Source organism: Notothenia coriiceps, unplaced genomic scaffold (assembly GCF_000735185.1).
Source record: "Notothenia coriiceps isolate Sejong01 unplaced genomic scaffold, NC01 NC01_scaffold00008051, whole genome shotgun sequence".
Classification (NCBI taxonomy): domain Eukaryota; kingdom Metazoa; phylum Chordata; class Actinopteri; order Perciformes; family Nototheniidae; genus Notothenia; species Notothenia coriiceps.
This window is the reverse complement of record NW_011340752.1, coordinates 117262-131860: the sequence shown is the minus strand read 5'-3', so window position 1 is coordinate 131860 and position 14599 is coordinate 117262. Positions and strand designations below refer to the sequence as shown.

Genomic DNA, 14599 nt, shown 5'->3' with positions numbered 1-14599 from the left:
TAACAAGAAGATGCAGACAGACAGTAGAGAAATGCAAACATGTATTCGAAATCACATCATTACAGATTTTGTCCACCAGAGAGCAGTGACACCCTTGTTTTTCAACTGTAAAAGTAGGGATGTCGTAAGTAGGAAAAACTAAAACATTTGTAATTTTTGTTCAAATTATGTGTGTACATTAAATAAAATCACCATGTTTTTGCTTCAAACAACACATCAGAAATGAAATGTATATATTCGTAACAAGCTTTAAACAAGTTCAAACTCAGTGGAAACAATTAGGTTGTGGAAACAAAATAAGGATTTATCCTTAATTTAGATTTAGTAAATCAAAGATTCTGTTAATTCAACGTTTCCGACAATAAATTGTTAAAATAAAGGTTACATTTACCATCTTAACATCACTTCTGATCACTGGGTTCATATCTTCCTCAGAAACAGGCTACTGGCTCATAAAATACAACATCATCAACATTCACCACAACAACTGGAGCCCCTCAGGGCAGTGTCCTCGGTCCTCTCTTTTACACTACACACATCTGTATCATCACTTCATCCATCATCATATACATCTAATCCTCTGAAACTCCCATCAACTTTCTACTGCATGGCAACAGCCAAAGTGCTTACGTAGTCTGCAGCTGAACATGAACAAAACTGAAGAAGAATGGCACATTAGACACAGCCTACCCAGAACTTAACCCACATCCATCCAGGGAAATACAGTTGAACAGGTGACTCAAATTATTTTCTATTGCTCCCCTCCCACTACTCAAAATCGTAATGCAATGCAGACCATCCTGCTGCACTATCAAATAAATGCAGGAGTAAAAAGTGCAGTATTTGACTCTGACATTTGGTATACAAAGGAAAACAAATGGGAATAGAGGAAGTACAATGCAAGACAAGTAACTCACAATTGTCCCTAACTACTTGACAGCAGTTTTCTAATTATGTTGTTTGAGTGATGGAGGTGGTTACCCTGGTGTTTACATGACGGATTGTGCTTTCAACATAAACAACGAGATTTTTCTATTTTCAACACATTCTCAAATGAACCTAATAAACATACTTCATTGAGTAATGACGAAAGTGTACCTACCTTCACTGTCTGTGTCCTGAAACTCAGTGACCAGAGTTTGTAAATATTCAAACCGGTCAGAGCCCTCTGACGAATCTTTCTTCCACATGTTATTAGTTTAACTATATTAACTCTAGCTATGATAAATAAACTATTTGAGAAACATAAACTTGCCCTTATGCACTGGCTTCTGAATGTTTGTCCATGATAACACTGTGGTCCGTCTGTTAAATGTGTCCGTACAACTACGTGTTTCCGGCTAAACCTTCAACTTAAAATAAATAAATAGTAAGAATATTTGTTTAAATATAAAATAAAACCACCCAAACGCAGTAAAAAACAAAAAAATGTTGGCTTTGGTTGTTGCCACATGCCATCGTGTTTTGCAAAATACATTTGATTGGTACATAAACTATGGCATAAACTAGTGTGAACCGGAAGTCGTGTTACGTGATCAACTCAGGATCAACTGCACGACAAGCAAGGAGGTGTGTATGGAGTGGTTAGCTAAAGGTCAGCTGTGAAGCAAATGTAGGGTAAACTTTGCTTACATTTCGGCCTGTAGGCACTTCACTGCAAATTTAGCTATAATGACGCATCACCAGCTGTCTGCGGTTAAGCGTCTGACCAAACCCTTTTTATTTGGGACGCTTATTGTGGGATTAGGCACTGCTTTCTTCAACAGGTAACTAATGATGTATTGCATTGTGTAAATGTTTTGGTTTTGGGTTTTCCCGTGTATCCCTTATCAATCATCTTCTTACATTGAAAAGCTAACATACAGACATCATTCAGCAGCTATAAACTGTACATTACTCTACATACAAATAACACTACTTACTAGACAGTTATGGACAACTGTGTATGCCTATTTAGCAAATATAATTCATTTAATTATCGACTGATCTGCCAAATATTTTCTGGATTGATTGATTATTCCGTAAACAATTCCTGCAGGACTAATAATTGTGTTGCACAATACACGCATACAGTTTACTATGATATACAAAAACACCTCACATCCTTACATTTGAGAAGCTGGAACCAGTACATATTTTGAGTTTACTTGAAAAATGGCTTAATCGGATATCAATATAGCACAATACAATAAAGTAGTGAAATGCAAAGTTTTAAAGGACACAGACGTGCTTTCCACTATTAATTTCTGTCCGATATTTTATTCCTCCATCATTAATCAATATAATAAATATGATTCCTCCTCTTCCCATGCAGGCACAAGTTCTTTGGGGATTTGGAGGAGCTCAAGGCTCAGGAGCGAGAACGCAACGAGGCCAAGAGGAGGGAGATCATGGAGAGAAGGATGAGGCAGATCGAACAGGTGGCAGAGAAGAAGAGAGGAGGGATCAGCTGAACTGCCGCCTGAACTATCACTGTTGTACTACACGACTCTTCAGACTCTACATGTATATATACTCCTGTACATAGCCTGAAGATATCTATACTGGAGACACATGTGCATGATCACAGAAATAATTTTGGATTATTCAGTCACACACATGAAATGTACTGCTTTGTGTCCGTTTTGAGACATGAATACTCACAATTAAATGACCAATATATGACAAGTACAGCTCTGTTTTTTACTTGTACATGTTTGTCCAGCAGAGGGCAGTGTTGATTACCGTTTAACGGGCATATTGTTTTTTTTCAAAGTATAGTTCTTTAACTATTTATCATATCGTTTTTATATTTTTAAATGCACCCTGTAGGTTTCCATTCGTTCCATTAGGCTTACAAGCTATAAACGGACCCTCATCTGGCTAGTGTCTCATAATTTGCAGTAAATATCATTATGCATTCATTTTGTATGTTACATTAATGATTTAATTTAACAATTAATTTTAATGTGATGCATGCTGATTTAAAAGTAGTCTACAAATACAATACAAGCAAAATAAATGCACCCGAAATGTTCCTTTAATTCAACAGTATGAATTAATTTGCAAAGTTCTAGTTTTATTATGAAGGAATAATCTCCACAGCCCTAGTGATGTTTTTTAATTAATTATTTTGTCTGACTTAAAGTTTACGCCTACATACATGGTTATACAAGACATAAATACCCCCAAAAGTATCATATGCAAATCTGGAATCAGAGAATAATATAAGCATTTGTTTAAAAAATACCTAAAATGATTGATTAATTTCCAAAACAGTTCAATAATTGTAGCGCTCATTTCCGCCACAGCAAACAAAGATTGAAACGTAACAAATGTTACAGAATTGCTCCTTTTATTAAAACATGCCGTAAAAGAAATCTGAAATAAATAAAACCTACAAACTATAACTAACAAACAAGCAATATTGCACTTGAATAAAAAGTGAGTTCAAACAAAGTCAAAGTGCTTCAATTGCTCTGAAAATGTGTTATAAATCAAAAGCTTTTACAACATGATCAAAACTGACTACAGAATAAAAGAATGCTGGTTAACTGGTCTGAACACGACGACAGCACCACTTAAAGGCTGTCGATAAACATTGATCAATATGACCCATACTGTACACATCATGTCACATAGTTCAGAGGATAGATGGTGTTTGATTCACTACAATGACACAGACTCACCTTCCCTTCTTTTCAAAATGCTTGAAACTTAAATTCTATAAAACAGGGGTCACAAGATAACGGTTGAATTCTCAAATCACAGACACAACAGAGATCATGTTTAAAACATTAACCCCACATTTTGCAAACATCAATAATGAATGGAGAACTGGCCATGTGGCACACGATTATTTAGGATATCTGCGCATGTGGCAACCCATATAACTGGTTATTTTCCTTTCATGGTTTCAGCACGTGGATGTGAGTGCACATCACTGACGACTTAACTAAAGTTATTGCTAGTTTAAAGCATAGACTGTAATAATGACAAGGTTTAAAGGCCGAAAAAAGCTGTTGCATTCTTTATTTATTTATTTTTAAAAAACACATTTTAATTGCATATTTAATCAGAGGATTGTGAGACAGCGAGCCCCAACTTGTTATTCAGTAGTTGCCTCTCCGTGTCTTTTATTATTGTTTTGCTCTATGTAGTCTTTTTAATTGTCTTTTTTGGATCATTTGTGTGTCTTTGAAGTTGATTTGTCTTTGTAATTTTTTTAGATGTGTGTCTCTTTTAGTTGTTTCTCTTTATAGTCATTTAAAATATTTGTGTATTTATTTGGTATCACTTTGTTGTTGTTTTTTGTCTTGACTAATTTTAAGGCTCATAGTTTGGTGTTTCTTTGTAGTTGTTTTGAGTCTTTTAGTTGTTGATGTCTCTTTGTAGTTGTTGATGTCTCTTTGTAGTTGTTGATGTCTCTTTGTAGTTGTTTGGTGTCTCGTTGTAGTTGTTGGTGTCTCGTTGTAGTTGTTTGGTGTCTCGTTGTAGTTGTTTGGTGTCTCGTTGTAGTTGTTGGTGTCTCGTTGTAGTTGTTTGGTGTCTCGTTGTAGTTGTTTGGTGTCTCGTTGTAGTCCCCTCATGTTTCTTTGTGGTCATTTTGAGTCTCTTCCTGGGTCGAACACGTGAAACCTGACCCTCTGGCCTGTGGCCGGTAAGCCTGATCAGTAATCAATCCATGCTTTTAGGCTGATATGGTGCACATATTTCACAATTCAGGGTGAGATCCTAGTAAATCTTTACATTTGTGAAGAGTAGATCTTTGTACAAGCCAGTGAGCAAACAGCAGATACAGTAACACATGAAATATACAGACAGCGACCCATAAGTACAGTGTATCGGGTCAGAACAACAGAGAGGGGTACAACAGTACATCAATAACGTTTTACAGTATTTGTCTGAGGCCTTGTCTTCATAGATGTGATTTTCAATTGGAAGGACGATGCATTGGGTTTACCGTCAAACAGCGAGAGGCACTAAGCCCTGGGACGAGGCAGCGGGGGGGGCGGTGATGGCTGTCTGGGTACCAGGCTTCAGTCCATTCACCGACCTGCTGCAAAAACAGTTACAAGAGTTACATTAAACCAGGAAGGTCTCAGAAAGAACAGTGTTGCACAAATGACCTTAACCAGCCACTGTCATACTAACAGGACGTATTAGGCAAAGCCTCCATTACATTTCATTGAATACCACTTCATTAAGGCAGTTATGATTAAACAAGCTGATAATTATGGAAGCCCATTTCTGCCAGGAAAATGTAGGACTGACAAAAATAAAAATACTCATTATTTTATATGTTTTCTATTTTCAAGACCTAAACTTTGATTAAAAATAATGCTTTAATAATTTCACAAATGCATCTTATTTTATTTATGTGAATGTTACATTCACATAAATAAAATAAGATGCATTTGTGAGGCATTTTTGAAAAACTGACGGGATTGCATTTGACTTTGTTTTATGTTTCTTTGAATGGATATGATTTCATGTGAAAATCATGATTGAAAACTAAGTTAGTATTATGATGATGGTAATGACAGTTTTTAAAAACGTTATTTTCCTGGCAGAATTGAACTCCAGTAATAAAAGGGAAAGAAATTGGAAATAAAAGAAAAAAACTGCTTAAATTGTGGGATATATCCCTTCTTAATGTCTCCATCTTATACACACAGGAGCCTGCAGCTAGTAGACAGAGATGGTGCATTTCAAACAAAGTTATGTGTCTGAAGCTAAAAATGGAACTCAAATGCAGAAAGTGGGAAGGAAGCTGCAGCGTTATCCTATCTGACCGGTTACACTGGTTTCTTTTGTCGCTCACAGTCCAACTATGACCAGAATCCCTTTGTTTGCTTTAGGCCTGAGTCATGACTCTGGAACGCACCATTCAGAGCTGGAATGAACGACCTAATAAAATGTAAATAAAGAAAATTGGCAAGCTACATGTATAGGCCTGGTTTGAACTACTAAGAGTTTCTGAATACCAAGGCAATTTTACGCTTTAACACCCTAGTTTCACAAAGTTAAAAGCTTTATTTTCTTTTTTAGGATTATTCAAAGTATGCCAAACTTCTATATACATCAGTGCTAAAGAAACATTGTCTAAAAGGTTGAGAAGTTCTATATTTTAGATCATGAAATACCTGATCAATGAATACATGACCACTTTGGTCATTGATCAAAAAGGTATCAAGCCCTATTCTAATTATACTTCCCTCTAATACAATCAGTAAGACGAGAGGCATCTCCTGACCTTCCTGAAGGTTAGTGGTGTACATATCAAATGCCCTGCTCTGATAGCAGAAGGACAATGACCTTGTTGTGTATGTATCTCAATATGCAGACTCTGCCTCTGTAGTTCTCCCTCACACAGCAGAAACAGTCACATCATCACGCTGCCAGCCTCTGCTCTCACTATCCGCCTCACACAATAACACACAAAGTGCACAAAACATCTGATTAAGTTTTAAGGAATATTTAGATTGAACTAAATGTATATTCTTCCTCTGTGTCATATTGCCAATGGTGGATTAATCCGTTGCTGAAAATTGTCCCCAACAAATGCACTATTTCATCGCGTTTGTTAATAAAAACAGTGAATAGCTTATTATTTTTGGTACTAAGCCTTTTAGCCACACTAACTGCATTGTCAGTCCACAAAATGTTGTTGTGACCTAAATATACCAACTTTTGGATGTATTGGTGTAAAACTTAAAATATTGATGGGTCCCAAATGATGGATCCTACTGACTTACTGTAGGTGATTCCTCGACTTCCCCTCCAGCATACTATGAGGTACAATTTTGGTTTGGAGTGAAAGTCGCTATTTTTTCCGATTCAATACTTTGATTTATGACTTTATACCTCCAAACGTACACATCAGCACTCCACACTCTGTGCTTATATCTCAGCATGCATACTCATCATCATGTTAGCATTGTCATTGTGAGTATTTTAGCATTTCGCTCAAAGAAGACTTCACGTGACAAACGCCTTTTTTTAAATTATTCAAATCCAGCTGTCACCAGACGTACCCATATTTGAAAAAATTAAATGTTATTATGATATAAAATAAAGCAACGGCCAGCAATATTTACTATCCTACTGTCTTATAATTGCAATTAAACTGCTTTTATCCTTAGGTATAATCAAACGTAGAAAACTAAAAAGGACTCTGTTAGGTTGAAAATTCTTTGTTAATAATAAATGGTTATATGTAGGATCAAAACAAACAACAACTCACACTACTAGGAAAGAGATCTATTCAGTCAGCTTAGAGTTAGAGAGACATTAGAAATATTCCAGCACCATTACATTTCACCACCACCACAATCACAAAGTTAGTGGCTGGGGAGTCATCTTCTAGCCCGCAGTCATGGTTAATGTCTATGAGCTCTACATGGAGAAAGAGGTTTGTTATAACCAGCAGCAGCATGCGTTAGTGCACCCCGACACTCAGGGAACAGGAGGAGCCGTCATTACCCAGGATCAATGAGGGGAATGTGACCTTCTCTGTCCTGCTGGGAAGAAACACACTCTCCTCCTTAGTCATCCAACAGACACAATACATATCACATGACCTCTCACCAATGGTGGAAGAAGTATTCTGATGCTTTACTTGAGAAAAGTACTTCTGCAAAACAGCTAAAACACTTATAGTAGTCATTTTTTAGGAAAAGGGATGGAAAATTGTAATTTGAATGTAACTAAAGCTTTCAATTAATGAGGTGAAATTAAAGTAGATGTTTGCACATATTGAAAATAACCTTGAATTTGCACTCAAGTAGAGGACTTGAATACATTGACTTATTACATTTCCCCATCTTCTTTTTACCATATAACACTCGTAATGCATCCTTTAACTAATCTGACTGGAATTAGATCTTGACATTACATTGCAAGATTCTTGTCTATAATCATCCCTGTCTGGATTTAAAGAGATAAAACAGGTAGTAAAAGGCAGGTACATTTTGGTTTCACTCACGCTTTGTCGAAATACGACGTGTGGAGTGATTGTGAGTAGTTAGCCGTGTTTGCGTTGAGCACGTTGCCGTTGTCCAGAGTGTACGCCTTCCTCGCTTTCTGGTCCTTGGCAAAGTTCCTGCAGGCAGCCAGCTTCGACTCCAGAGCCTGAGGTGGAGACATTCAAATAAATAAGAGATGAAGGAAAGATGGGGACTTTCTAGAGAAAGGGAAACCTGAAAACAGGAAGTCTGGAGGACTGACTCACCCCGACTTTCCGCAGTAAATCACTGACGATGTTGAGGGCTGATATTCTGGCAGAAGGAGTCAACGGAGTGTTGCTGCCAAAGCCGTTTGATAGACCTGTACAGAAAGAAAAGTTAAATAAACATATTATTCACTTAATACTACTGCCTATAAAAACATGGAGGTGTTTACTCTGTAGTAAAAAGCGAAATGACATTTCAGAGACTTACTGTCTGGATGAACCTTTATTTTGTGTCATGACCAGTGTTGGAAATAATAATCAGTGCACAGGTCATTGTTCACTTTATGTTTTCAATGTAGTCCTCTTTTTAAAATAACAATAATACTGAGGTGCACTGCATCTTACTGTATTCCCAAATATGATGTCAAAAGAGGGCATTGTTCATCAGGAGAGTAGCCAAAAAGTGTTTTCATTTGTTTTTCATATTTACATAAAGTACAATCAATTGTTAAAGTGTCCCAATATTCATACATGAATAATTAAAGATGCATTCATCCATAAAAAGGGTGTGGCATATAACAATTCAATTTAAAAAGGCACTCGAGTTCATTATGAATGTAGCTCTAACTGCTAAATGCCCAACTATGTCCACCAGCTGTGTCATTGTGCTGTTTGCAGCTGAGCTGGTAGTGTACTGTGGCTTTAACAGATTGTCTCTGATAACATCACACTAACACTGAAATGAAACCACTAAATAACTGGATGATCAAATGCTCCGTGGAGCTGAGAGAAACTGCAGAGTCACTACAAGGGGGCCTTTCACATGTGATCCATTATCAATATAAAAATATTGATCATAGCAGCTCAGAGGATAGAAATGAATATGATCTTATACGAGATACCAGGTATCCTGAGGAAAGCAAGTGTGAAGAGGACACATATCAACCCTTCTTAACCGTCCACTTTCATGTATTATTGTCAACAAACGGATACATATATATTGCTACTGATTTTTTTTTTTTTTCTAAGTGATTAACCTTCCGCCTTCAAAATAAGTGAAAACATAGATTAAAACTAATAAATTGCATTAAAATAAAACAAGGAAAGATTGAAATAAATGAATAAAATAGAAACAAATTTAGAGAAGATAATTTCTTCCCCCTCAGAGACCAGATGCACTTCTTTATTTTTCATAAGAAAGAAGTGGGCTGCTTCTACCTGCGGGGTTGGCGAAGGTGTTGTCCAGACCTTTCTCCATTGGGGTTGCAGGCAAAGAGAGGGAGGCCTGGACAGCCGTGTCCATCTTCTCAGTGTCCTCTGTGGGGGAGCTCAGGGCGGACATCCTGCTCACATCTGTGTTCCTCTCTCGTACAGCCAGCTCCTGCCGCAAATCTACCAAGACATTCAAAATAAAGGAACATTTTGTAGCTCTTCCGCCCTTCAGACTTAAAATGAGGAAAAGCAGATATTTGAAATGGTTGGAGGGGAGCAGCAGTGTGTTAATGTCTGCAGCGTGAGATTGACAGCGTGGCTCATTAGTGAAACCTAGTCAATGATCACCTCTGGCTTCATCCTTAAATCTTTGCACAGAGAAAAGAAGAGACTCCTTCTCATCCAGCTCGCTCTCCAGGAAGGCGTTCCTCTCGATTGCGAGGTTCATACGCTGCTCGAAGTTCTCCAGAGACACGATGGTAGCTCTGAGGAAGGAGGTAGAAGCAATGTTGAGATTGACATTTTATTAATTCAATATCCTCACGGGGGCTCCTTTCTGTATGTCTTTAATACTCATGAATCATTATTCAAGTATGAATAAGAGATCAATATGTGCAGCATTGATTTAATTAAGTTCAAGGAAAGCAAGCAATTGAATTTAAGATAAGATAAGATGGACCTTTATTAATCCCTGTGAGGATTCCCCACGGGGTTCATATTTGACCCATATGTTCATTGTAACAAAGACTGTTTCCATATAGTTTACACAGGGATCACAAAGAAACTGATTTGACGGTGGAAAAACATATTTTGTCAATATTTTGTAAATCCTGTATCATCCTTATAATCCAAAAATAAATCTTATTTAGTGATCCATAAAAAAGCTTTTATATTGTGTTTTTTCTATCTTGTTCTCAATATATCGCTCATTAGTGTTTCAATGACTGTTTGCAGTGGTTCTGATTTTATTATGTGTTTTATCCCTTTACAGCCTAACCGCAAATTAGCATTGGCTAGAAGTCCTATACACATTGCATTGTTTACATTTTATTTAAATATAAATTCACCTGTAAGTGGTTTCCGTGTCATATAGATGAATACATTAAATTGTATTCAATTATATACAAATACATCTCGTCTATGGTGCATTGCGCAAATAATAAAGAAACACATCTTCATCTGGTGACAAGAATCCAATGTAACTCAGGATTCAAATGCTTCATAGAGAAGTGATATAGTCAAATAAAGAAGAGATTTTTAATTAGTTTCAAATGTGAGCCCTTTCACACCTTTTGGCTCTCTCCAGGTCATCGTTGGACTGCTCCAGCTCCCGGACGTATTTGTGGAGCTGATCTTTGATGCTGCGTGTCTGGCCGAGGTCGTCCTCCAGCATGGAGATCTGCTTGTAGCTCTGAGAGTACTGCTGCTCAAACCTCTCCTGAAGAAGGGGAGGAAGAGGAGAAAGAGAAGAGGATGAAGACAGACAGCACATTATTGATCGCATGTGTTCAATCTGGGACATGTCGGGCAGGAGACGTGATTGAACATTTTTCAGTGCTCCCCTTCATTTCCCCAGTTAGGCAGCGGATGTGGAGTGTGACCTAAATATCTACCAGCTCCGAGACAATCAGCTCAATAAATACCGCCGGGCCCGTTTGCGTCTGACCTACATCTGCTGCTTCAACTGCAGCCACACAGGAGTCTTTTCACTCCAGAGGCTCATTCAGCACATGCCAGTTACACAAGTAACATCAAGAACACGTTGTGTGCTGTGATGTGACTTTTGTACGGGGGCCTTGAGGTGCGAAACACAAGCAAGATAAGATGAAACATGTTATCGACTGAGAAAACGGAGCAACACATTTGTTTTAACCCACAACATTCAAAACAACAATTCTCTAGTGTTGGTTTTGGAATAAAATGGTTTTCTAGATTTGAATTATTTTGCAAAATGCTGTGTTTTATAAAATAGTGTTTTTATAAGATTATATTTTCCTATGTTGTGTTTTCTTAAAAATAGTAATTTATTTTTGTGAATTCCCTTTTCAAATATTTAGTTTCCTGCATTTTGTGAAATAGTATTGTGTTAGATACGCTTTCTTGATTTATTACAGTTTCACTAATGCTGTTGTGTTTTCACCTTTATGCCACCGTAGTTTCTTAATCAAAACTGCAGACAATGGATGAAATGTATAATGAACACAACACCATTTTACTACACAATTTCTAAAATGTTGCCTCTTCTCAAAGTTAATCTTTTTTCTGAAATGGTGTTTGTACGGAAGACTGTATCAGTGGGTAAAACCATTTGAGCCAATAGTATCATGAAAATCAAAAACATATTCACAAAAAGCAATTGATGTTGTTGGACATACTATCACTATTCTCCAACAGACAAATTATCCACCTGATGTGTAGAACCTGAAACCTGACAGACACTTTGGCTCACAAACATCTCATCCCAGCTGGAAACATGGACACACAAAGGGCATCCCGCCTTCCTGTAATTATGGAGCGAGAATCAGACACAACCTGATGCATTATGTATGAGAGACAAACAGTGTGCAGCCAGCTTAGGGCAGAGCAGGTGTTGTTGGGTAAGTAATGAAATAAGAAAAAAAACTGGTGTATCAGCACTTTCTGGGGGTGAGATTAACATTTAGATTGCACATGGACTCACAGACTATATCAACTCCAGGATTCCACTGAGGCAAAAAAAGGAGTTGGAGTTAGGCCTCCGACAAGCAGAGACACACACAAATTCTATCATTATACACACTTTTTTTGGTTGTGCGTTCGACAAGGTTTGATCTAAACATTTCCCATGACCTTTTACATACAGTACAATCATAATGGCAAAGCTGCAGGTGCACAAACAAAATAAGTGCTGAGTGCATCCTGGGGAGCAGCAGCTGCTACAGAGGGACTTTACGTGTCCTCCCAAGAGACTGCACTCAAGGACGGGTGGTGATATAAGGAATAAAAAAACCATCAAATATTAATTTCAAGGGAATACATGGAGATATGCAATTTGTTCTTGATTCAGAGCTTACAGTACAACGAGAGCTATTTGTAAAAATATTGTTTTCAAAACAGGACGCATATCTTAGCTTTTTCTGGGGAAATTATCATGGGATTTTGGATAATAAAAAATATATATTAAAATGATTAAAGACTCATCCAGTACTGCTTTTTTAAATAAAACAATTAATAGTTTAGTCAATAAAATGTAAACACATTTTTTGTTTATTGAGGACAAAGGGACCTCTCAATATTCCCCTTTCAAATGAACCAACGTATCTCTTTTACAATGAACATAACTACTGTAGTCCTAGCTCCAAAAGTTGCACAAATCAGCAGATATATCAAATCCTCATTTAAATATTATATTTAAATACAGATTTAGCTGGATCTTGCAACAGAGAGTGCTAACGTTAGTTAATCTGTGTCAAATCTTAAAGCTAACATTGACTGACTTTTGCAAACACACTAGCTAGCTAATTTTCTTAATGCTTAACATGTTTCTTAGGTAGGTAAATATCTAATCTTAGCTAAATCAAATATAAAAACATTAGACAGTGCCCTCTTGAGAGAAGAAGTTTATATAATGTCATACCATTGGAAACGCTTGCAATGAGCCATCTTTATTATGTTTGTTGTCAGTTAGCATTGTATACTTTATATACGGTACTGTATTATAATATATTATCCAATCATTCGAAACTGGAAGGATAATACTGACTCAAACACATGTTGATATTTGTATGCATATAAATATCAAACTTAGCTGTGTCAAACCAACACTTTAACAGCTCGGTTCAGATCAGATGGACATATTAGAAAGAAACACATTCCTACATCCTCTTCCTCCTGCAGTTACCTTGAGCGAGTCCACCTCACTCTTGAGTCTGTGGTTCTCCGACTGCAAGTCCTTCATGCGGTGCTCGGCCTGGCCCAGCTGTGCCTCCAGCTCGGCCTCCAGCTCCCGGCTCCCCTCCTGAAACTCCAGCAGCTCCTCCTGCGCCTCCTGACAGCTGAGGGCACACAGAGGAGGAGAGGCCATTACACAACAGGCCTAGACAGAAATGGGTTTGTGAGAGCCACGGGAGGCACGGCATGTGGCTGCATCCATTATTATTTATATTTTGTTATCCTAAATAGGCTCTGACCCAGAAAAAAATTCAACAAACTACAACATGATAATCAAATACAGTATGTATTTGAGTGGCAGGTCATCAATCATGGGATGATGGGAATTGTCAAAGTAAGTACGAATTTAAACAGCAGGGGTTGGCCATCGATTCTTCAAATGATCAACCGTCAATATCATCAATATCAGTGGATCCTGATCAAGTACACCCTACAGTACTTAAATACACATTTGAGGTACGTATTTTTCTTTGTGTATAATCTGTATATATATATATATATATATATATACAGGACGGTCTCAGAAAATTAGAATATTGTGATAAAGTTCTTTATTTTCTGTAATGCAATTTAAAAAAACAAAAATGTCATACATTCTGGATTCATTACAAATCAACTGAAATATTGCAAGCCTTTTATTATTTTAATATTGCTGATTATGGCATACAGCTTAAGAAAACTCAAAAATCCTATCTCAAAAAATTAGAATAGTTCCTCAGACCAAGTAAAAAAAAAAGATTTATAACAGCAAAACACAATCAAACATTTGAAAATGTCCATTAATGCACTCAGTACTTGGTTGGGAATCCTTTTGCACGGATTACTGCATCAATGCGGCGTGGATGGAGGCAATCAGCCTGTGGCATTGCTCGAGGTGTTATGGGATCGCCCAGGATGCTTCAATAGCGGCCTTTAGCTCATTAGCATTGTTGGGTCTGGTGTCTTTNAGCCATTTTCAGATTCTTTGTGAATAGGTCCTACTGAGTTAGGAGTCCTCTCGAGGACTTTTAAGCTCTCCCAGACTTAGGTGCTACTTTTAGGCTTAATTTAAGCCTAAAAGTAGCACCTAAGTCTGGGAGAGCTTAAAAGTCCTCGAGAGGACTCCTAACTCAGTAGGACCTATTCACAAAGAATCTGAAAATGGCTGAGAGACGAAATGTTTTGGAGACAATGGAAGACTGTGAATTGATCAAGAGATATAGGCTAAATCGTGAGGGTATCAAACTTGTTGTGGAATTAGTGCGGGATGCAATAACATCCCCGACTAACAGGAATAACCCGATTAGTCCGGAAATAAAATGTTTG

General features: G+C 37.4%; 1 protein-coding gene across 1 annotated transcript; it reads right to left on the bottom strand.

Moving 5' to 3' along the window:
- Positions 1 to 3313: 3313 nt before the first annotated feature.
- LOC104944439 (nuclear distribution protein nudE-like 1-B) lies at positions 3314 to 13427 on the bottom strand. Its single transcript, XM_010769972.1, is given in 8 exon segments — positions 3314 to 4952; positions 4954 to 5038; positions 7967 to 8112; positions 8213 to 8307; positions 9371 to 9544; positions 9713 to 9849; positions 10654 to 10802; positions 13245 to 13427. Coding segments are annotated over 8 exon segments (1062 nt in total). The 3' UTR covers positions 3314 to 4859.
- Positions 13428 to 14599: the final 1172 nt, after the last annotated feature.